At 47.8% G+C, this 24,199-nt stretch overlaps 2 protein-coding genes across 5 annotated transcripts in view; both read right to left on the bottom strand.

Annotated features, from left to right (window-relative positions):
• The window catches only part of DTX2 (deltex 2, E3 ubiquitin ligase), a 38,519-nt gene extending 30,951 nt beyond the window's left edge, over positions 1–7,568 (bottom strand). For 3 of the 4 annotated variants that reach the window (XM_006773389.2, XM_006773391.2, XM_006773392.2), the window contains exons 1-2: positions 7,532–7,568; positions 6,213–6,377 (exon numbers count right to left, since the gene is read on the bottom strand). The gene's annotated coding sequence lies outside the window, so the exon portion shown is untranslated. The remainder of the gene's footprint in view (positions 1–6,212; positions 6,378–7,531) is intronic. The other variant, XM_006773390.2, reaches the window with a different exon arrangement.
• A 7,524-nt stretch (positions 7,569–15,092) lies between these two features.
• ZP3 (zona pellucida glycoprotein 3 (sperm receptor)) lies at positions 15,093–23,987 on the bottom strand. Its single transcript, XM_006773387.2, has 8 exons — positions 23,703–23,987; positions 21,633–21,751; positions 20,251–20,354; positions 19,991–20,168; positions 19,777–19,894; positions 16,044–16,135; positions 15,776–15,903; positions 15,093–15,338 (listed from the first exon to the last, which is right to left on the bottom strand). The coding sequence occupies exons 1-8, from the start codon at positions 23,985–23,987 to the stop codon at positions 15,139–15,141; spliced, it is 1,224 nt and encodes a 407-aa protein (XP_006773450.1). The 3' UTR covers positions 15,093–15,138.
• Positions 23,988–24,199: the final 212 nt, after the last annotated feature.

Here is a 24,199-nt window from a genome sequence, read left to right as displayed (position 1 = left end):
TGAAATATAATAGAAAATGGAGTATATCACATGGAGTAAAGATAAGTGTTTTTACTCTGGCTGGGTGGCTCAGTTGGTTTGAGTATTGCCCCATGCGCCAAAAGGTTTTGGGTTTCATTGCAGGTCAGGGCATACACAGGAGGCAACCAATCTATGTTTCTCTCTTACATCTCTCTCTCTCTCTCTGCCTTCCTCTCTAGAATCAATCAATCAATAAAACATTTTTAATCCAGATTTCCAGCTTCTTGAAAACCAGAAAAGTTGGCAGCATTTGCAGGCCTGACCTAGATTCATTATTCATCCAGAAACAACTTGCTAGTACACATTCTCCAGGTTACCACAGTTACCATGACTCCCCATGGCAGGAGTTGGCCAACTTTTCCTATAAAAGGTCAGAAACTACTTATTTTATGCTTTTCAGAACAAAGGGTGTCTGTTGCAACTATGCAATTCTGGTACTAAATGCAAAAACAGCCATAGACAATGTGTAAACTAACTGGAGTGGTTGTGTCCCAATAAAATGTTTCCCCCTTTTTATTGAATTTATTGGAGTAACACTGGTTTACAAAATTATACAGGTTTCAGGTACACAATTCCAATACAACTTTATTAACAAAAACAGGCAGTGGGCCAAATTTGACCCATGGGCCATGGTGTGTCGACCTCTCCCCTACCACTTACCCAACATCTATCACTGTGTTCCACTTCTCTGAACCCATTCTTTCTACTAAAATAGGAGAGTGCCTATGTCTAGCCTCCTCAAGGACATGCCCTTCCCTCTGCAGACATGTCGGTCTTTGCCCAACATCTGATGATGAAATACAGCATCCAATAACACGGCAGGCAACATGTTGTCAGCGCCACCCCTAGAAACCCCAACTGCTTCCCAGAGCCACACCAGGCATTAACACCTTTCCCTGTGTAAGGAAATCAGGTTCTGCCCTCCCTCTCTACACTTCCTCTAGACCCTCTTATCTGTTATAATGTCACGCACACAGATTACATAAATCTTTTTTTCAGATGAGCCCTCTCTTAACAGCCATCAGGAACTCAAGGAAGGACTCAGAAGAGGCCAGGCTGTTCCATGCCCCTCAACCCCACTGAGAGAATGTCTATCCCACCTGTCCACCTACTCCTCTCTTAATTCCCAGCTTGAGACTCTATACTGTGAAATTATTCCTACATCAGCTCCTGCCACACAGGGAGAATTGGTCACTCTTAACCAGGGGTGGGCAAACTTTTTGACTCGAGGGCCACAATGGGTTCTTAAAGTGGACCGGAGAGCCGGAACAAAAGCATGGATGGAGTGTTTGTGTAAACTAATATAAATTCAAAGTAAACATCATTACATAAAAGGGTACGGTCTTTTTTTTTTTTTTTTTTTTAGTTTTTTTTATTTCAAACGGGCTGTAGTTTGCCCACAGCTGCTCTTAACAATCAATGTCCAGGTAATAGCTGAGTGCAAGTATTGGAGTGACACTGGTTTACAAAATGAAATTCCTAAATAAATTATGGTACATCTTAATGATAGACTTTAAGTCTTGAAAAATGTTTACAAAAAGCTTACAGACCTAAGATAATGCTCACAACAAACCAAAAATACAGGCTATGTAAGTGGACACACTATGTTCTTAGGCAGTGGGTGTGTCATTTATTAAGCACCTACTATGTGGCACATACTCTGCTTGTCCTCTCCACTAGGGCATAGGCTTCTTCAAGGCAAGGATATGCTCAGGAAAAGATATCTTAAACAAGACACAGAACACTGACTAAAAATGAAAAACTACATTTCACTATATTAAAACTAAGAATGGTGTGGCTCCGTGGTTAAGCATCAACCCCTGAACCAGGAGGTCACAGTTCGATTCCCAGTCAGGGCACATGCCTGGGTTGTGGGCTCAATCCCCAGTAGGGGGAGTGCAGGAGGCAGCCGATTGATGAATCTCTCATCATTGATGTTCTTATCTGTCTCTTCCTCTCCCTTCCTCTCTGAAATCAATAAAAACATATAAAAGAGATCAACCAATGAACTTGTATGTGTATATGCATAACCCACGGACACAGACAATGGGGTGGTGAGGGCCTGGGTGGGGAGGAGCGGGAGAGAGCTGGAAGAGGTTAATGGGGGGAAAACGGGGACCTATGTAAAACTTTCAACAATAAAGATTAAAAAAACAATTTGAAAAAATAAAAACATATACAAATATTTTTTAAAAAGAAAGAAAAAAACAATGGTCATTCAACTAAATATGCCTTAAAGAAGATAGAAAGACAAGTTACGAGCTGGAAAAAATATTTGCCTTATGCATTAAAAATTAAAACAAATATATAAAGAACTCCTACAAATCAATAATAATAATAAAGCACCAAAAAACCCACAGAAAAATTGGCAAGAGGCATGAACAAATATTTCACAAGAAACTCATATACCAATAAACTGATGAAGAGATGTTCAGCCCAGCCAGCATGGCTCAGTGGTTGAGTATCAACCTATGAACCAGGAGGTCATGTTTCAAATCCCAGGCAGGGCACAAGGTCCACCCCCAACCCCACCCCATCCCAGGTTTTAGACTCAAACCCCAGTGCAGGAGGCAGCCTATCAGTGATTCTCTCTCATCATTGATGTTTCTATCCCTCTCTCCCTCCCCCTTCCTCTCTGAAATCAATTAAAAATATTTAAAAAAAGAGAGATGTTCAATGTCAGGGCTCAGAGACATAGAAATCAAGAATCCAAAGATACCATTTTATATCCATTCAATTGGAAAAAAATAAAATAAAATAAAAAGTCTGCCTATATCAAGCGCTGGCAAAAATGTGGAGCAATTGGAGGTCCTATCCACTGCTGCTGGCAGAATGTAACTGGTACAACCGCTTCAGAAAACAGTCAGGCAATAGCAACGAAAGTTGAACGTTTATTTACCTGATGACCCAGCAGACTATCACCCCTAAGTTTATACCCACGAAAACCTCTTGCACATGTTCCACAGGAGATGTGTATACGGAAATGTTCAGAGCAGCACACTTGCAACAGCTAAAACCTGGAAACAACTAAGTGCCCATCAGTGAAGATCAGGTGACAAACTGTGGTTTGTCTTACACCATAGAATGTTAGTAGCAAAAACAAATGACATAAAATAATATGGACGACAAATCTTAGCAAAATTAAATTATATGTTTCTTCTGAAATATATAGGTACAATAAACCTATATTAAAATGAAAGCAAGGAGATAATGATTATCTGAGAATGAAAATGGGGAGATTGCATGCTTAGATGTATACTTTTTTGTTTCAAACCCCAAGCTTTTGTTATGTGTGGCTGAGATACAGATGCTTACTACATTCATTAAAAATAGCTTAGTAAATAAATATAAGCAAGTCTGAGGTAAAAATTAAACACAGAAAAGAGACCATTTAATTTATCTCTGTACTCCAAGTGCCAAGCACAAGCCCGGCATACAATTTCTGCAGGCATGTGTAGAATGAATCAGGGACTTTTCTCCCTAGCCCACCATCCCCTTCCTATTGGCATCTTAGGTACTTACAACATGTCTGAGGCCAAATTCACCTTCCTTCTTCCCAATTCTGCTTCTCCTCCTAGATTCTCTGGCTCCACTCTGACCCAGGCAGTTAGAAGAAAAACCTGGGAGACTTGCTTCCCCTCAACCTTCTCTCCCACTGCCCCACAGCTGCCATGGCTTGCTCTCTCCTCCTTCCTCAAGTCCTCAGAGCCCTCTGGTTGGGACCTTTATGCCTCTCACCTTGATAAATATTCTTTCCCACTGGCTTTCCCCAACTCTTATCTCTCCTTCTAGTCCACCTCAGAGACAGGTGCAAGACTGAGCTTCCTGAAATACAGTTCTGATCCTGTTTCTTCCACATCTCCATGGATTTCTGGAATAAAGTTCAAGCTCCTTGGGTTGACACTGAAGCTCATCACAATCTGGTCCCTCTCTATCAACCATATTTGCCAGTGCACCTCCCTTCAGTACCCTCTTTCACCTATACCTCCCTCTCCCCAACCCCTCCCAAAGATTTTTTTTTATCATCTTTTTTTTTTAACTTTTTATTACAAAGGGTATTACATATGTGTCCATTTTCCCCCCGCTCCCAAAGATTTTAAGTGATGATCTACTACCACAAATACATCCCATTTCCCCACCTCTATGCCTCAGCTCCACACAGAATCCCATTCACTTGGCCACCCACCCTCACCTGACCCATAATCTCAAGGCCCCATTTAAATAGTACCTCCAGCCCTAGCTGGTTTGGCTCAGTGGATAAATTGTTGGCCTGCAGACTGAAGGGTTCTGGGTTTGATTCCAGTCAAGGACACATGGCCGGGTAGCAGTCTCGATCCCCAGTAGGGGGCATGCAGGAGGCAGCTGATCAATGATTCTCTCTCATCATTGATGTTTCCATCTCTCTCTCTCCCTTCCTCTCTGAAATCAATAAAAATATATATATTTTTAAAGTACCTCTAGTCCTAGCTGGTTTGGCTCAGTGGACAGATAGTCGGCCTGCAGACTGAAGGGTCCTGGGTTTGATTCCAGTCAAATATATTTTAACCCTTTGAATGCCAACCAATATCCTAGGAACTATGCTAAAACTGCCAAGGCATTTTTGCTGATTTTATAGTAGTTTAGGAAAAAAATTATGAATCGCAAGTAAATGAAGTTAAATACTCAATATCTTCCACAAAATCGTCATCTTCACAGCAAGAATTGACATATTTAGCAATATCATCATCACTAATAAAAGTAGACTAAGAACAGGTTTCCCAGCTGAGTCATCTGCTTTGAGTGGCTGTTCTGTCCCAAGACCACGGAAGGCAGAGCTCTCTTTCCGAGCAGCTCGTGCACATGTTCTTAACCCTTTGAGTGCCAACCAATATCCTAGGAACTATGCTAAAATTGCCGAGGCATTTTTGCTGATTTTGCAGCAGTTTAGGAAAAAAATTATGAATCGCAAGTAAATGAAGTTAAATACTCAATATCTTCCACAAAATCGTCATCTTCACAGCAAGAATTGACATATTTAGCAATATCATCATCACTAATAAAAGCAGACTAAGAACTGGACACTGCAGGAGGAGCGCGATAGCGCTCCTGGCACTTTTGGTGAAAGACAGGAGGAGAGAGATCGCGCTCCCCGGCACTCTAGGGGTTAATAAATAAATTAAATAGCACCTCCATGATGTCGTGGTGTGCCCAATTGAAAGAAAATACCCTTTTATCAACTTCCACAGCATTCTGTCTGTCCTCCAGAGTTCTCTATGTTCATCACCAAGCTGAGGGCAAAATCTCCCCCTTACCAGAAGCTGGCATGGCGTAAGGAACAGTCACAAAGATAATAATCCAATCAAATCCAACCCACACTTTCCGGCGAGTGTGTAAACTTTAAATGATCCACCTCCCCAACTGGAATTCTTCCCCTAAAATCCTTCTGCCCTCCCCCCAGACCCTTGGCATGGCTCACCAAACCCTCCACACTCAGACCTCTGCCCACCTGCCCAGCATCCTCTATCCCACACCGACCCTTTGTTGCTCTAGCCACTGAGCTACGTACAGTGGTCCAGACATGCCAGGTAGCTTCACAGCTTTGCCCACTCCTCTGCCAGGCTACTGCCCCTACTTTCTAAATCCTACTCCTTCACAATTCACCTTGCTATCATCTTCCCGAAGCCTTCCTGAGCTTCTCACCCTCCTTCCTACCCCCTTCCTGGAGTGGTGGGAGTTTTGTCCTGTGAGTCCCCCTCCTCAACACATATCACACTGACAAAACCTGTCACTGTCTATGGCTTGCTGCTTTTCTACCAAAAAAACAAGTTACAGAAGACAGAGCTCTTGTTGCTCCTTACAGTACCCCCCGCACTGAGCATGGGGCTTGACATAAAGGAAGCACCCAGTAAAGATTCATGCAACAAAAGAAATAAAAATTTCCCAGTTCAAATGCAGAAATCATGGCTTATGTTCTTCATCCCATAAAGCATGTCTTAAAGTGCAAACCATGTAGAAAGCACCCTCTAAGACTGGTTAAACAGGAGAAGTCATTGGCAAGAAGCCACTTGAATTTCTTTGAGAGAGCAAAAGCAATCTACTCCCAGGGCTCACTTTCATCCTGGAGATCTCAAATTCTACCCTCCCCAGTCCTCACCTTTTCTATTGAAAACCAGATGAAGAAGGCAGCAATGTAAAGTCCCCATGGCTCTCACCTTTTCTCTCTGGAGAGCTGGCACAAACCGTCCCTTCTTGGTGGCGACACCCGATCCTTAGGAGAAATGACTTGTTCGAGTTCCCATCTTGATAGAAAACGCAAACAACAAAACCCAGGCAAATCTGAAAGGCTTGCTGACTCAGCAACACAAATTTCAAGACACCTTTGCCAACAAGGGAGAAGATGATCAGGTTTTACATTGAGAAACAGCAGTTAGTGAAAATGAATGCACAGATGTTGGGTCCGTGTGACTGGGGACTGGAAACCACCAGATTTACTTTCCGAAACCCGAGGCAGAGCGGACGGTACGGTAGTCTTCCTCTGCCCACTCAAATAATCAAGGGAATGGTCAAAAACAATAATAAAATAAATAAATAACCTGAGCCGTTTCATAGAAAAGCCCAAAAGGATTTTATAAGCCAGTCTGCTGTGTACGCATCAAGGAAATCAACACACCAGAGAGGGTTCAAGTTTAGCCACAGGCACACAGCAATGAAGGAGAGGCCTAGTTATAGTTACTCTGATGGCTTAAGTTAAAGCCTAATGTTGGCCACCAGAAGGCCCCCCTGCTAGAACTCCAGAGGAGCTGGGACGGCATGCAGAAATATTTTGAGTTTCTGAAGGGTCCAAGCGCCTGTGCACACACTATTTCCACTGAGACCGGCACTTAGGGAAGTGGAACTAGTAGCTGGCTGAGAAAGGCGGGATGAAAGGGTAGCTCCAGAAAAAGTCTTCTAAATCCTCTTCAGCATACATTACGAACCCCGCAAAAGTGACCCAGGGTCTCTGGGAACGGGAGATTCCCGGAAGGCGGACCCCGCTCGGGACAGGAAAGCAGAGTTCGGAGGCAAAGTCCTCTCTAAATTACAACCCCGCTCTAGCGAGTCGATCGCTAGGAGGCAGACCCCGACAGAAACCACACCCTACGCCGCAGCCTGGCGGCAGGGTCAGCCCGCTTCCTCCAGGTCCTGTGGGACGAGGTTCGCTCCAACCGACCGGCTCAAACTCCCCGGCTCTGCGCCCCTCCACCTGCTAGCCCTTCGGCTTCCACCCCGGCATTCACCCTCCCACCCAGCACCCAGTCGAAGCTCCCAGCGCCTCCCAATGCCCCCCACGCCATCCTCAGAGCCCCCCAGTCTAGAGACCGGTCCTTCCAAACCCACTCCTGACCTCGTCCCGGGACGCCCCTCCGGCCCGGCCCAGCCCCCCTTCACTTCCATGCCCGCCCCCTTCCGGTCCCAGCACAGTTTGGTCTCCCCCGCGCCCTCGGGACCCCAGCCCTGGCGACCAGCAGGTGGCCTGACCGCCCCCTCTCACCGAGGCTGAGGAGAGCGAGGGGCCAGGAGGAGGGCACGCGGGGGCGGAGGCGGGGCAGACCTGTTCAGCTGTATCTATCCTTTCTCCTTAGCCTGTTTGCTCATGACTTGCTCCTTCATTAATTTACTGATTGTTTTACATCGTTGTTGTTTTTTTAACATAGTTTTTACTGGTAGATACAAGGTTCCAGACCCTGTGCTGGGTACTGGGGATTAACACGTCAATTGGAAACTTGGTTTCTCTCCTGGAAGAACTTCGGACCTACTAGTAGTTGCGGAAATAAACACAAACACACAATTACAATATAGTGGGATAAATATTATGTTAAAGGAGTGGGAGCATAGAAGGATGCCCCTAATTTGGGGGTTGGGTCAGGAAGACATCACAGAGGGGTGATGCTTGAGTTGGATTTCCAAGCCCACATAAGGGTTTGCCTGATGGACTGCAGGGAACCTCATGCAAAAGAAGAGAGATGTGAAAGTGCCTGATGCACTCAGCAAGCCGTGAAATGTTCGTTGTGGCCAGGGCAGAGGATTCATGAAGGGGCTGAGGACAGAGAAAATAGATTAAGGTGTGACAGGATATGAGTATGGGGAGAAGGCTGGGTAAGATTATAATGGTCTTTAAATGGCATGCAAGGAATTTAGGCAACTGGAGCCAATGGAAGGATTTTTAGCAGGTCAGCATTCACCTTAGGATACCCTGTGTGGTGGGTGGAGGATAGATTGAAGGGCAAGCGAAAGTAGCTGGGAGACCAGTTTGGAGACTGTTGCTCTAGTCCAGGTCCAAGGTGATGAGGCCTAAATAAGGCTGGTGACTAATCTTTTGAGATCACAGACCTGTTTTCCAAAGCCATTCCCAGAAAAATGCTCAGGTGTCAGTTTTCACACATGTATGCCTACACATTACACACACATTTTTCATATAGTTTCATATAGTTTCCTCTGACTCTTAAATTCTAGTTAAGTATTTTTACATAATCTAATGTCACTCATACTTTATCAGGGATTTGAAGAAGACTCAGACTGCTGGGGATAGAGGAAGAGACATCCCCAATCATTCAGTTTAAAAACTTCACTTTATAGAACAGGAAGCTGAGGCCTAGAAAGGGGGAGTAACCCACCCAAAATTAGTGAAGGAGGAGGAGTGCCTGTAGCAGGCCAAGTGTCTGGTGCCCAGGACGCTCCCACCTGCCTGGGAGCTGACTTAAAGGACACAGGCCTTGAGTCTGGGAGACACCAGAGTCAGGTTCTCCTAATTAATTTCAGAGCCAGAAATCCATTGAGAAATGAAGGATAGCATTTTACCTGTGATTTACACCAGATAACTTTATTGGCTACAGTTTAGGATGGGAACATTTCCCTTCCCCACTCAGCCTCTGTTTTCTCAGCTATAACCACCTACAACGTTTCTAAAGCACCTAGCATGTGCCAAGCACTTGACAGATCACCTCCCCAAATCCTCTCAATGAGGTAGGTGCTATTGTTATCTCCATTTTAAAGATGAAGGCTTTGAAGTGGTAGTTATTGATTAAAAAAAAAAACAAAAAACCACTACAGCACTGGCTGGTTTTGCTCAATGGTTAAAGTGTTGGCTGTGGACCCTAAGGGTCACAGGTTCGATTCTGGTCAAGGGTATGTATCTCTGTTGTAGGTTCCCTCTCACATTGCTGTTTTTCCTCTCTCACTCCCCCTCCTTCTGCCCTTTCATCTCTCTCTAGAAATCAACGGAAAAAACATCCTTGGGTAAGGATTTAATAAATAAACTGTACGCCCATATTATTATTATTTTTTAAATACCCACTGCACACACACCTAGAGACTCCAATAGAATACGGGTGGGAGGGTAGACTAGAAAGGTTCTGGAACCTAGGCTCTGGAGAGGGGAAGAGGTGGAGGAGGTGGAGCTCTGGGGAGGTTTGCTGAGCCTGCCAAGGTTAGGGATACTGTGGGATCCAGGGGAGGCTGGGATAGAGAAGCTCCAAGAGGCAGGAAGGACACTGCCTGGAAGACCGGGTTGCATGAAGGAGAGAACCCTAGAAAAGGGGGAAGTCAACAAATTGCGTGTTAATAAGGGGAGAGGGAAGCACTGCAGGTGTGAGGCTCTGGAGAGATCTGGGGTATAGACAGGGATGTGGGAGTCTCTAGCAATGACATTTCCAGGTCACCTGGAAAGACCACAGATGAGAAAAAGTGAGTCCAGGGTTGAGGAACACTGGCCTTCAAAGAACAGGTGAGAGGTAGAAGTGTCTGGGAAGAAGGCTGGACTGGGGGACACTGGATGAGCATGGTGGCAGAGAACCCATGAAGGCAGTGCTCAGTGGTAACAGATACTCCTGGGAAGCCTAACAGGCTAGCCTCCTGGGAGGACAGCCTATCTCTGGGATAGGGGCTCCTGCCTCCCAGTTCTGGGCTCTTTCATTTTTCACTCTGCCAGCTGACTTCAAGAAAGGTTCCAAACTTCTGGCCTTACTACACGGAGGCCATTGGTGACCACAGAGTGTTTCCATTGACAGGTAGGAACTGGAGCAGATATACCTGTGGTCATGAAGGTCAGGAATGCAATCTAGGAGTAGACAGCTCTTTCAAGAACAATCTTTGTGTTCCACACGCTGTGGGGCTGGGTGGAGGGGGCAGCAGAGGATAAACTCACTTGTGTGTAATGATGCCACTTACATAAGGTTGCCCGTGGCTATGTGCGCTTGGAAGGACACCAGCTAACACAGTAACATCCAAGGGGCAGGATAGCGGGTGAATTTCACTTTCTTTGTACTTTTCCTGTATCATTTGAGTGTGTCCCAATGAATAGTTTCCATTTTTATAACCTGAAAAGAAAGATTATATTTGGGGGGGGGGGAATAATGAGTTCTGATCATGAAAAGAAGCAAAATAGGACAGCAGCAAGAGGGAGCCTGGGGAGAAGGCACTTCTACTTTTTAGACAGGAGAGAGGGATGTGCTGTGTCCTGTGGCTGCAGCAGGATGGCCCTCGGGAAGCCGGAAGTGAGGGAAACAGGATTGGCCACCTGCAAACTGAACTGTAAACCAATATACAGAGCAAAGGGGCAGAAACAACTGCACAGCTGAAGGGGGCTGGTTAAGTAACCCTGGAATGCTAGGTAGAAAGACTGAGGAAAGCCGAAACCGGTTTGGCTCAATTCCGGTCAAGGGCATGTACCTGGGTTGCGGGCGCATCCCCAGTGGGAGATGTGCAGGAGGCAGCTGATCGGTGTTTCTCTCTCATCGATGTTTCTAGCTTTCTATATCTCTCCCTTTCTCTCTGTGGAAAATCAATAAAAATATATTTAAAAAAAAAAAAGAAAGACTGAGGAAGACTCACAGGTCTATTGTTAAGTAAAAAGGGTAAGAAAGGTGAAAAAAGGAACTTTCCGAGCAGAGTGTAAAGTAGAACATGTACCTATTTGTGTGGGGGGTAGGGGTGGGGGAATGTTGTTTTGTGTTTGTTTGTTTTTTGTTTTGAATGCACCAACAGGCTTGTAGGCATAGAAAATTTCTGTGAGGAAACCTAAGATGCTCCAACACAGTAGGGGATGAGCTAAGATTTTTATTTACTAGGTACTTATGCTCTTTGTTTTCTATTAGAAAAATGTGACAATGCACACACACACACACACACACACACACAGTGGATCAGGTTTGCCTTGCACATAGGCATGAAGCCTGGGGGTAAGTGGGAGCTAAAACCTTTCTGGCTGGGGCTCTTTGTCCTAAATCATCTGCCCAGAGAGGCAGCTTTTTTATTTTTTAATATCTCAAAGGCTGGAGTTTGTGTAGCTCTCAGGCCTTCCCAAGCAACTGAGAATGAATGACATGGCCCAAGATGGAATGTGGCTATTAGCCATGGAATGGGGAATGGTGGCTGCGAGAAACTAAGAGAAACTTAAATTTTTAAAAAAGGTTCTTAAACCTTACTCCAGGTGTCAGGGTTTACCGCTTTCAAAGGCTGCAATCCTGGAACCAGCCCCCAGCTCTCCCTGGAGCAAGAACGGATCAAAGTAAACCCAGGCGGCTGTTAATGGGCTTGAGCACTTTCTGATGCTTTGCTTGTGAAGGCAGAATTCTGTTGCTCAGTCAGTGCCTCAGCTAATTGGCCTCCATCCAACACTCTAGAGGGAGTGTCTGATTAGAAGCCACAGCTGCTTTGCTCATTATTTCTATTTAATAGCACCTGGCATCTCTGGGTGATGGTGCCCGCTCAGGACCCAGGTGTGACCTATACAGCCAATAAAAGTACAATGGCGCCCTAGCCGGTTTGGCTCAGCGGATAGAGCGTTGGCCTGCAGACTCAAGGGTCCCAGGTTCGATTCCGGTCAAGGGCATGTACCTTGGTTGCGGGCACAACCCCAGTGGGGGGACGTGCAAGAGGTAGCTGATCGATGTTTCTCTCTCATTGATGTTTCTAACTCTCTATCCCTCTCCCCTCCTCTCTGTAAAAAATCAATAAAATATATTAAAAAAATAAAAGTACAATGGCTTTGCAGCCGCCTCCCCTAAAGGAATCGTCTTATGTAAGTCCTGCCCCGTAGAACACATTTTGAACTGGCTCATCCTTGCTAGTTCCCTTGCGGCAAATCCCAAATGCACTGCACTCAGGGAATTCATCTAAGGAGTTTGCTTTTACACTAAATAGTCACACTGGACCTGTATTCCTGCCCCCCCCGCCCCCCACATCCCCAGATAGTGTTCTAGTTATAAGTACTCTGGCACCCTGGTTTGGGATCTAGAGTTGCTCAAGAGAAGGGATTGATTATAGTGTGTGGACAAACCAGCCTGAGGGCGAAAGGCCCCTTGGGAGACACAGTTTTATCTTTCTGGTGGTATCCAACCTTCCCATGATGTCTTCCATTCTGCCCATGGGAGAAGCCATTTGTGCATCTATCAGCAAATTCATTTCTGCATTCTTGCTTGCCTTTTAGATAAATCTGTTATTTGCAATTCCTTTGAAGCAGTTTTTTACATCTTAGTTTCCTCAGTTGAATGAGTTAAAACAAAATCTTTGACTCATTTTCATTTTGTATTTGCATGATAATGACTTTACTTTTTTCCTCTCTTGTCCTTTAACATACCTCATCCCTTCTTTTTCCTGACTGACTACAAAGGCAAAGTTTTAAACCTGCACAAAAAGTGTTAGTTCACAAGAATGTCACAGGATAGAACATGAAGCTACCCACACACCAGGGGAAGAGGAGCTGTACGCCATGAAATCAAGACAGCTGTCAGTCCTCTGCCATCTCCCTCCCTTTCCCTCTCAGGTGCCATCGTGAGGAGGAAGGCAGGACCCTCTGACATTACTGCTGGAGGCTGCCTCTGGGGCCTGCTTCATGCTGAGTTGAGGCCATCTGGGGCTAACTTTCAGGTCAACTCCTAGTCACACTTCCTCTGCACACCAGGCACATCTGCTTCCTCTTTCTGCCGAAGACAACAGAAGCTGAATGAGAGATGAGTTCCCAGGGTGTCGCAACATCCAAGAACATGAGGGCAAGTGATGGGTGTTAAGGCAGGGACAGTCCCTAGGGTGTCCTGGGAGTAGTCTTTGCTTTTAAAACAGCTTGGGTTGAACACATGCTGGACACCACGTTTCATGTTCATCCTCATAATAACCCTGAAGTCGAGAACTTCCTCATCTGAAACAGGATGTTGCTAGGCAGCGGCCAACAGGCGCAGTCAGGGGTAGAGCTGGGTGCTTGAGAGACAAGCCATCTGGCCCTGAGCGTCCTGCTGCCTGAACCAGGATCCCACATGTGCTCCACTCACCCAGCCTCCAGACATTCCCATCCTACAACTGAAGGGACCCGCCAAGCCCGCAATGGCAAGGAGACAGGCTTTCTCTTTGCTCCCTGCTGCTTCAGTTAACATTCCTAACAGGCATGGTCCATCCATGGCACTCAGACCCCTTAATGGCTCCTTTTCACCAGGCCTACTCCCTCTACTCCATCCTCCTCCAGGGCACAGCTTCTCCCTGTTCTCTACTCCCTCCACACCCACTCCTCCCACTTTGCTTATCTAGCACCTGATAGTCCTTTGAGCGTCTGCTACAGGATCACTAACTCCAGGAAGCCCACCCCTCCTACACCTAGTCTTTTACCCCCTCACACAGCACACCATGACCTACTTGAGGGGCATGATTCCTTCTTGATACAAACCCCCTGACCCAGTGCGCTTCAACACTCCTGAATCACTAGGGGATTTTGTTAAGATGCAGATTCTGGGATGGGGCCTAAAACATTACCCTTCCCACAAATCCCCAGGTGATACCAATGGTGTTTGCAGATCAGGCTAGGAGGGGCAAGGACCTAGGAGGTCGTGGTCCTTTCTGTACTTCTCAGATCCAGAATCACAAGACCCTGCTCTGAATGTACTTTAGACATCTGCTTCTCTGCCCATGTCAAAACATCTGAGCCTCTTGCCTCAGCCAGACCCAAGACCACAGAAACAGCCATAAGACATGACATGTATTGGCTCCAATCAGTTTATGCTTAACCACCTAGCCAGCAGGTACCAGCCTATTTTGCCTCTAAGGACCTCAGGACTCATAACCAGTAACTAGAAAAGCTGGGATTCTGCAGTGAAGGCAACCTTCACCCAGAAAGGAGTGAGTCCTGTCTCAGATGATGTTGGAGCCAGCTAAGGGCCAGCCCACTCTGAGGGGCTTCACAGCTTTTGCCCCCAGCTTTTGTCTTGGCCTCCTTGGAAACAGGACATTATAGTTGTCCCTGGAAGATGAACCTTCCCCCCAGGAAGGACATGTGGCTGAAAGCCAGGAAATACAGACTTGCCTTCACAAACCAGCCTGGCCTCTCCACTATATAGACAGGCAGACTCACACTAGAGGCGCAACAGCACTTAAGATTGCGCTATTTGAACCCATGGTGCTGTTCTACAGTCTGTCCCTCCCCCACACAACCACTGCAATTCACCCCCATCTGTAGTCACTGCACTACACCCCAAAGGTTACTTTCTTCTGTGGACAAAAGGGGCCACATGCTAACCTGACAAGCTTAGGGAAGGCCTGCATGATGGTCTTGCAAACTCAGAGAGCTAAAGTAACCACAAAGGATGGTCTGAAATTAAACTTTAACTGAAAGCAGTGATGGTGGGTAGTTACATCCTAGGCCGGTATCTTCACTGACAAGGTCAACCTTTACCTTAACTGAGCTTGTCTTTAATTTCCGGAGGATGGGGCCCAGAAATCAGGACTTTAACAATATTCCCAGGTGATTCTAATGTGCAGCCAAGGTTGAGAGCCACTGCTCTATAGTAACATATCCTTGAAATGTCTGGGTAATTTGTAACTTCCCTTTTTCCAAACCCCTTGGGGCTCAACCTAATGTGCCTGGGCACCAGGACAGATACCACAAATTCCTTCATTGTTATCATGTTAATTGTTCCTGCACCCACCTAAGTATGTGTCTATCATTTTACTTTTTATCCAATCCCAGGGGTACCCTCCCCCCGCCTAGCATTATCCCAATGCGTTGAGATATTGCTTCCTGGCAATTGTCGACAGTTTGGCTCAAATAAACTCACAAAATTCTTTACAGGTTTGAATGTTTTGTTCACACTTCTTTTATTGGGGAGCACACACAGGTCACTTCCCAGGGTGGAAAGCAGCCCGACGCCACTTGGCAAGACCTAGAACAATGTTGGCCAGAGTCAGGGATGCCACCATTGCTAGGACTAACCCCAGCATCAAAGAGGTGAGAGAAGAGGTCGACTCCTCCACGTCGGGGTTACCAGTCTTTCCCAAGAAGATCAGTGGCCCCACCGTGATATCTGCCTCTTCTGTCACTGAAAGACAAGACATCGAAGGGTCACCTTTGTCCCTCACCAGGAATCAGGTTAGCGGTTTTGCTCTGCCTCAGCGGGCTGAACTAGGTTTTGTTTTAATCAAGAAAGCTCAAGCCCTAGCCGGTTGGCTCAGTGGATAGAGCATTGGCCTGTGGACTAAAGAGTTCCAGTGGAGGGCATGTGCCGGGGTTGCAGGCTTGATCCCCAGTAGGGGGCATGCAGAAGGCAGCTGATCAACGATTCGCATCATTGATGTTTCTCTCTCTCCCTTCCGCTTTAATAAAAATATATTTTGTTAAAAAAGAAAGCTCAAAATTGCACCCCTAGGAGTAAACATCTTTAAATGGGGGACGAAGGAGAAGAACGTCACCTTAAAGTGACAGCAGTACCCTAGACCAAGGGGAGAGCAGTAGTCCTATGGCCACCGTAAGACCTACCGTGCCTGCGCCGGCGGGAAGCAGACTCTTGCCCCTGTCCCACCAGTCTCCTGGAACGACTTGGAATGCCACAGCTGCCCTTGTTACAGCAGTGACAGATATCAGCAGTGCCTTCTACTGGGGACCAGCTGAGCGGGAAAGATGAGAGGATTAGATGACTAGATTGCCTGCAAGAAGCAGTTTGCTGATAATATTCATGTTGGGGAACAGACACAAGGGTGGTCAATCAGGTTTTCTACCCCAGCCATGCCCAATCTCATCTCCTCACCTGTTGGAGGACTTGCTGAAGGAACAGGCTTTGTTTAGTTGGTCTGGGACTTGGTCAGCTGAAGTGACCTTCAGGTGGCAGGTGATATATATCTGGAAGTAAAAGCAGTTATTACTAGGGGAACTCTAAGCTGCATCAGTGACTTTAGTAAGTCATTTCTTATATAACCCTTGACCCTTGAGGGGAAGGGTGAAGAGCTTCATTTTAGAGATGGGGCAATAGAAGGTCAGAGATTAACTTGTCTAAAACTTCAGAGCAAGTAGCAAATTGGATTCTAAATTGGAACCCATCATCTTTACTTTCCCAGCCTCTCCCAAACTTGTCTAATCACCAAGCATGCCCAACCGAGGCCCATTAAGTCAGAACCTTGGGGCCAGGGCCAGGAATCAAGCCCAAAGGGGCCATTATCCCCCGACCACCTGGAGTAGGTAAAATTTTGACAAAGCCAGGGCTCAGGTCAGCTCTGGCCCTCTTGCTAGGATACCTCAGCCAGAGGTCCTATTTTATCCTCTACGTGGTACATCAACAGCCCCCTGCCAACCCTGCAAGGGCATGGAAATTCTATCACCTTCTCTCTGAAGCCTTCTGCAGAGTCACAAATCTTGGCCACCACCTAGTGGCCAAGTGTACAGGCAGGGAAACCATTTTGGAAACAAACAAGGCAGGAGGCACTTCTATCTGCCCCACCACAGAAGGGTTCTGGGGCCTTGAAGAGCCCCTGTTCCAGGAGGGAACTGTTCTCAGCACATTTTCCTGATGCTAACTGGGGCCTACGATCCTAGGGTGGTTCCCCATTAGCTCTTGAATAAGCTGTTCCTTCTCCCTTGTGCCATGGCCACAGTCAGCCAGGCCACACAGCCCACCTTTGAGGGAGAACCCTCCCAGAGCTCGGGCTACCTTCCACTGATCAGCATTGTCCTCTGGTCTCTAGTTACCTCCCTCTGCCTGGAGATGCAGATACCAGCGCAGGCAACCACCTATATAAAACCTTAGGCCCGTCCTCCCCACTGGACCACCCCTGTAGTCAACCTCAACTCCCTATCCCCAAAGGATCCTCTAGCCTATGACCCACAGGAGGGACAAGGACCCTGTCTCAAAATTGGTTCTCCTTTATCCCCAGTTCCGTTCAACCCAGGACCCGTTATCAGAAGCTTCGGGACATCGCACTTACAGCTTTAATTCCTGCCCCTCCTGCTATCTACCAGTCTGTATCAAACTATTTCTGTTCTCAGAACAGAACTGCGGGCGAGGTGAGGGAGCAGCAACACACTCTTCTACAAATTCACACTGCTTGCCCCTAATGCCTTCCAGCCTTTGAGCGTCTGGTTCAGTGGTTTGCAAATCTGGCTGCTTATTAGAGTCACGGGGAGCTTAGTGGCTTTTGATGCATTTTCAAGTAAAACAAGATAGACTAGTGGATGGGTGATGCTATAGTAAAACATTAATGGTAGAACCTAGATGGTAGGTACATAGGTGTTTGCTATAAAATTCTTTCAGCTTAATGTTTGAAGATTTTTATAAGATGTTGGAAAAGGCGATGCCAGGCCCCACCCCAATTAAGTGAAACTATATGGGAATATATGCAAGTATCATAATCACTTTACAGGGGATTAGTATAGAGCTGGAGTTGGAACCCCTGTTTTAATCACTTCTCCCTCCTGACCAGCTATTCCAAACTTTACAACCCCTATTTCTAACTTGTTTAACCCCTTCCCCAACAATTTTTTTGTTAAAAACGTTTCTTTTTCAGACTAATTTTTTTATTTTGGTTCTATATAGTATTTTTGATGCTGGTTATGAAAACAGTTTGTAATTATTTTTTCTTCCCATTTTTGTGGCTAAGAATAGTATTTCCTCAGAAAGTTTCTAGATGAAATTATTTAGAATGGTACGTATGTAGCTGGTTTTTGAAGGTAAAGTTTTAGACGAGTATACTCGTCGACGACTGAAAAAAGAACATTTTGTGAAAACGTGTATACACGTTTCTGCTGGGGAAGGGGTTAAAAGCTACTTGAGCCCAGCTGGCATGGCTCAGTGGTTGAGCATCAACCTATGAGCCAGAGGGTCATGGTTTAATTCCTGGTCAGGGCACATGCCCGGGTTGCAGGCTCCATCCCCAGTAGGGAGCATGCAGGAGGAAGCCGATCAATGATTCTCTCTCATCATTAATGTTTCTCTCTCCCTCTCCCTTCTTCTCTAAAACCAAAAAATATATATCTTTTAAAAAATAAAAGCTACTTGATTTTTATTTGTAAAATTCTACCAGCACTGTCTGACTAGAGGGCAGTCCTTCTACCTGTGTTTCCTGCCCCATCTGTCCATACCTCAGTCATCAGGAGCAGTCTACACTTTAGCTCCCACTCCCTCCATCCCCTTAGTTTCGAGTGGGCTTTCTCACTCCGTGGTTCTGAAGGGGTGACCCCCAGAGCCACAGCAACAGCCCTTGGAGACTTGTCAGCAATGCAGGTTCTAGGCTCCAATCCAGACCTACTGAGCCAGACCCTGGAGGCAGGGCCCAGCAATATAGTTCAATGGGCCCTCTAGGCGATGCTGAGGCAATTGGGTTTCACACAGTCACTGGTCTAGCCCAGTAGTCAGCATACTCATTAGTCAACAGAGCCAAATATCAACAGTACGACTATTGAAATTTCTTTTGAGAGCCAAATTTTTTAAACTTAAACTATATAGGTAGGTACATTGTTATTAACTTAATTACGGTACTCCTAAGGCTTAGGAAGAGCCACACTCAAGAGGCCAAAGAGCTGCATGTGGCTCTCAAGCCGAAGTTTGCCAACCACGGGTCTAGCCTATGATCAAGTTTAAGATGCTTCGCTGTATGAAAAGTTCTCACCTGCTTTCCTTGCCCTTCTAGAAAGCCTCCAGAAAGCTGACACCTGCTTTTGTCACCTCCTTTACTCAACTCCTCATCACCTGGGTTCTGGCCCTGCTGACCTTGGCAAGGACAAGATCAGTGACCTGGTCACCAAATACCATGGCTGTTGGTGCTCATCTTATTTGAACCATCAGCTAAGTCTCCTGGGTTCCTCTTCTACTTTGTTCTATTTCTAGGACCCCCGATTCTGTCTCTATCCTTCATGGGTTTTCCACCTATCCAGGTGTGGGAAACTGATATAGGGTTAAGCCTCGGACTGACCTGTTGGCAAAGTCACAAACAATTCCCAGCTTAGAGGGCACAGTCCTCTTAGCATAATTAGGCTTGACCTTACAACACTCCCTAGATCTTATCTGGGAAGCGAAGGGGCTGAGGAAGTGCAGGAAATATAACCATGGTGTAAACAAGTGAAACTCACAAGAACAGTGTAGCTTTGTGAACCACTACCTTGTGTTCCTCTCACTATAAAAAGCTTGGTGAGGCCTGAGCACAGGGGAAGTCCTTCCTCTTGAGTTGGACTTGCCGCCTGGTCCCCCAATATTCCCAAATTATCTAGTGTCTTTTCTTTTTCATTTGTTGTGCGGCTCCTCTTCCAGACCCGAAGCCTGAACCACGCAGGACGTGGAGGGAAACACAACATCCAGAGGACTGCATCACTCATGCCTTCTCCTTGAAGATCTCTCTAGAGCCCATGGCTTTATCTACTTGGCAAGTTGTGGAGTTACTAGGCTGGGGGCAGAGCTATTCAGTTATTACTCGAGACAACCAGTGGGCTAAAGCAGCAGAGTAACCCTGATCGGCTTGACCCCTAAAGTTCTGGGTATGAAAAAGAGGGATTACCATGTTTCTGGAGTCATTAGCGAAGTGGAACACATCCACTGTGAACTGGAGAGTCTCTGGCCCCGGTCTGGGTGCTTTGAAAGCGGATGAAGCGTCAGAGAGGCCATCCACGAGACAACTTTGAAGAGAATGAGTGAAGAAGGAAGTTAAAGGCCGGGGAAGGTGGCATAGGTCATGTTATGCGGTTTCCCCAGAAAGGCAGCCCAGCCCTCACCCATGGAAGTCCACAATGGTGTGATAAGGGGAGGCATTCCGGTTTGGCGTCGGTGTAGCCACACAGTGGTCCACGAACAGTCGCAGGGGCACATGGCTGCCAGTGTGAACTTCGGCCTGGAGGTGGGCTGTATCTCCCAGCTGGAAGGTGGGGGACCTCTTCTTAGAGCTCCAGTTCTCTGAGGGACACAGTCAGGAGTGAGAGCCTCTCCCTGGCAAAGCTCCCCCTACCACCTCCCCCTGCCAGCCCTCCTTGCTTACCCTCCATCAGGTACAGGGAGAAAACCAGCTTCTCCTCCGAAAACACTGTGGTCCTGAAGGGCACCCAGGTGGGCAGGATGGCATGGCTGCTCACATTGCCCTGCCTGGGAAGAGACCAGTAGCTATCTGTCGTGGGGCTCACCCCTATGGCTCCACATTAGAGGGGGTCTCACTGCTACCTCATTGCAAAGTCTTCAGCGGTGGCCCAGCCAGACAGCTAGTCCAGGCAGCTGAACAGACACATGAAGTCTGAGCCTGTCCCTTAATCTCCTGTACTCAACACGTGTGAGTGGTTCCTCCCAGCCACGAGGACATCCAGCTACAGCATTAAGACAGATCTCAAGTTCCTTTGGTTTCTAGACCAGCCGTGGGCAAACTACGGCCCGCGGGCTGTATCCGGCCCGTTTGAAATGAATAAAACTATTGAAAAAAAAGACCGTACCCTTTTATGTAATGATGTTTACTTTGAATTTATATTAGTTCACACAAACACTCCATCCATGCTTTTGTTCCGGCCCTCCGGTCCAGGTTAAGAACCCATTGTGGCCCTCGAGTCAAAAAGTTTGCCCACCCCTGGCCTAGACTGTCTCAGCCTCACCTCTCCCAAGGCCCCATCCAGGATCTTGTTCTTGGAACTCCTCCCTTGACCTCTCTCCCGGCACATGCTCATCCCTGTACCCTCATGGTATCAGCACCGTCCTCCCCTACCTTCCCCCAGGTGGGAGGACAGGGATCAAGACCTACACACTCTGCACTCAGCCCAGCACAGGACCCTGTGGTGTGTTATAAGCCACAGCCACCCTCTCCTCACACCTAAGGGCTTGAGAGGCTTCCCCCACCCACACACGTGTACTGGGTTAAACCACAGGGAAACAGCAGATGTGGGTCAGAGCTTGGAACCTCTCCCTACACCAGTGGTTCTCAACCTTGGCTGCACATTAGAATCACCTGGGAATCTTTTTAAAATCCTGATTTCTGGGCCTCATCCTCTGGAAATTCTGTTTCTTTGTTATGGGGTGGGACCACAACATTAGTGACAAAGAAACAGAATTTCTGGAGGCTGAGGCCCAGAAATCAGGATTTTAAAGAGATTCCCAGGTGATTCTAATGTGCAGCCAAGGTTGAGAGCCACTGCCCTACGCTATTGAAGACGTGTTCTGGACTCCAAGGGGGGTTCAGGAGTTCTGGACCCAGAGGCAGCTGTGGTCCAGAGCATTTCAGAGGCTCAGGAGGCCCCTGACTCCACCCAGGGCTGAGGGCAGTGACCACAGGCCAAGCACTTCCACCTTCTCGCAGCCATGCTGCCCGATGCTGCTGGGAGGCTGACAGGATTGCCAAGGGGCCTTGGCACCAGGGGCAGCGACAGCTCCTCCCACACTGACCTGGGGAAGCGGCATTCTATGGGCACCTCCACACGGTTCGTCCTCACGATGGACAGATTTCCAACAGGGCGGGGGTTGTGGAGCAGGAAGGTGCTATACACCAAGGCATCCTCCGTCACCTGAAGGAAAGGGGAGGGTCAGCCCCACCAGCTTCATCTGTCAGAGGCGAGCCCAACCTCTGCAAGGAAGCAGGGAGGGGAGCCCAAAGGAGGCCCGGAGAACACACAGGCCCGGGCCCAAAGCCTGCTCTGCTGTGACCCATGGGAGAGCCTGGACAGGTACTACCCTCACACCTCAGTTCTTTTGTTCTTGAAATGTTGAGGGCTCTGCAGGGGTCTGGTTCAACGCCCAGAGGTAGAGGTGTTGGGCATGTTCCTCTGCTCAGGCTGCCACCCCCACCCCAAGACACACCCAGTTTCCTTTTTCAGGGGAGGCCTGCAGCCAAGAAAGCCACCAGGATGAAGCCAGAAAGTTCCAAGTTACAGTGGAGCCTTGACTTAGGAGTTTAATTCATTCCGAGACCGAGCTCGTTAAGGAGCTCGTTAACTCAAATTACTCTTATCAACTCAATGCAAAAAGTGTACTTTGATTTCTAGACCCACATCTGCTCCTTGTTAAGTTCCCCTTGGAGGCTCAGTCAGCACTTATGGTGCCCTCCCTCTTCTGACTTATTCTCTCGCCCATTTCACAGGAAGCCAAATTGGTTCCACTGGTTGCCTAAGGCAGGCAGAGTACAGGCAGGTGCCAAGGGAGCAATTTGCAGCTTCTAATCAGCTTTTCAGGAGATCACCTGGGGCCCAAGTGGTTGCCTGGCCCGCCCAACCCCTCAATCTTCAGGGGAGAGTCCTAGCTTTCCCTTAAAGAGTGCCCAGTCAGAGTTGGTCCGACGGTTGTGGGTTATTAAGCTGATTAAAGAGTGCCCGGGCAGACCAGCTGCAGAATTTTTGGGGCCCACTGCAAAGTGAAAATGTTCAAAAGGTAAGATTTCCAGGACAGCAGGGTATTAAACCACGTGTGGGCCTGTGGAAGTCATTCCCAAGCAGCCCTGCCCCAGGTGATCCTTAAAGGAGCTCGTTAGGAAACCAATCATGGGAAACCAATCATGGGAAACGCTGCACTTGGCAGGCTAGTGGAGTCATCTGGGATCTTAAAGATACTGATGTCTGGCTCCCACTTCTGGTTTAGTGCAGGATATGGGAACCGGGAGTTCTAAAAGCCCCAGCTTAGTTTTAACAGCTGAATCTAATGCAAGGATTTGAGAGTGACTAAGCTAGAATAATTCCTTAAATACCTACTGCACCTCTCCGGCTTCCCAGCCCTCCCCCCAGGGATGCAAGGGCCCAGCAGTCTTCAAGGCAAACCCTGGGAACCACACCTAAAGCTCGAGCTCCAGGGAATGCCTCCAGGGGCTGGGCTTGTCCCACCCCAGGCCCCAGCCAACTACTAAGATTTAAGTCCAGAGCTGGGTGGGCAGAAGTGGGAGCCCCATGATGGAGGGGAGGACACGTTCTCCATGAAGCAGAATGAAGTTGGTCCAGGGATTGTGGGCCAGCTGGGGATCTGTGCCCTGCCACCCCTGCCCTGCTGGAAGGCCCCTCCTAGTCTGAGGATAGCAGTTTCGTGATAGCATTGATGAGATGCCCTATTGAGTTCAATTAGCCTGTGGTCAAATTGGTTTCGTTATAGACCATTTTGCTGAAAGGCACAGAACCTATTCATGACATTTAGGACTTACTAACGGCTCACTTTAGCGGAGAGGTCTGGCCTGGGCAACTCATTTCTCCTCCTGAACATGCCTCCCACATTAAGCCCTCACTCTCCAGTCTGACCTAAAATGCACTGCCTTCTGGACTCCACCCCACCTATCTAATTTGGCCAACTAAAGGCAGGAGCCACCAACTCTCCCCCCCTGGCGCCCCCGCCCCAACTTTAGGCCTCAGCTGCTCCTCCTCCCACCCCACAAGTGAAAGGGAGCTGCCCTCGTCCCAGCTACACTGTCCCTGAATCCACACTCCCCATTGCGGGCCACCTCTCCCATGTCCTCCCACCCATGCCAGGCCCAAGCCTCACCTGCAGGCTGTTGCCACACTCGTGTAGCCCAACCTCAAACCTGACCACATCATTGGTGTCCATAGAGATCAGGGGCTCACAGTCCTTGGGGCCCAGGGTGAGGTCTGCAGGCCTGATGAGCTTCCCGGTGCCAAAAAGGTCTTTGCTGACAGTGACCACGAGCTGGGCCTCCAGACACTTCACCACAACGCGGGGGGTCCCTCCCTGCCACGTGGGCTGGGAGTAGCAGAGCTCCGTGCCTCCCCAGAGCAGAAAGCAGATGAAAAGCCCATAGCTCAGCGCCATGACACCTACCAACACTCCCTCTAGTAACGGCTGGGCAGCCACCCCTGCCTCTTATACCCTGGATGATGGCCACTCACACCTGAGCTCCCACCTGCCCCCCTTCCTCAGCCAATGCAGTCAGCCAGGCACTTGTGCTCAATTGGCACCCCGTGCAGCAGCATGGGCATCACCTGGGGCTTGTTAGCAATGCAGGCTCTCAGCCCCACCCCAAA

The sequence above is a fragment of the Myotis davidii genome, unplaced genomic scaffold, assembly GCF_000327345.1.
Source record: "Myotis davidii unplaced genomic scaffold, ASM32734v1 scaffold726, whole genome shotgun sequence".
Classification (NCBI taxonomy): domain Eukaryota; kingdom Metazoa; phylum Chordata; class Mammalia; order Chiroptera; family Vespertilionidae; genus Myotis; species Myotis davidii.
This window is presented reverse-complemented; position numbering and strand designations above follow the sequence as displayed.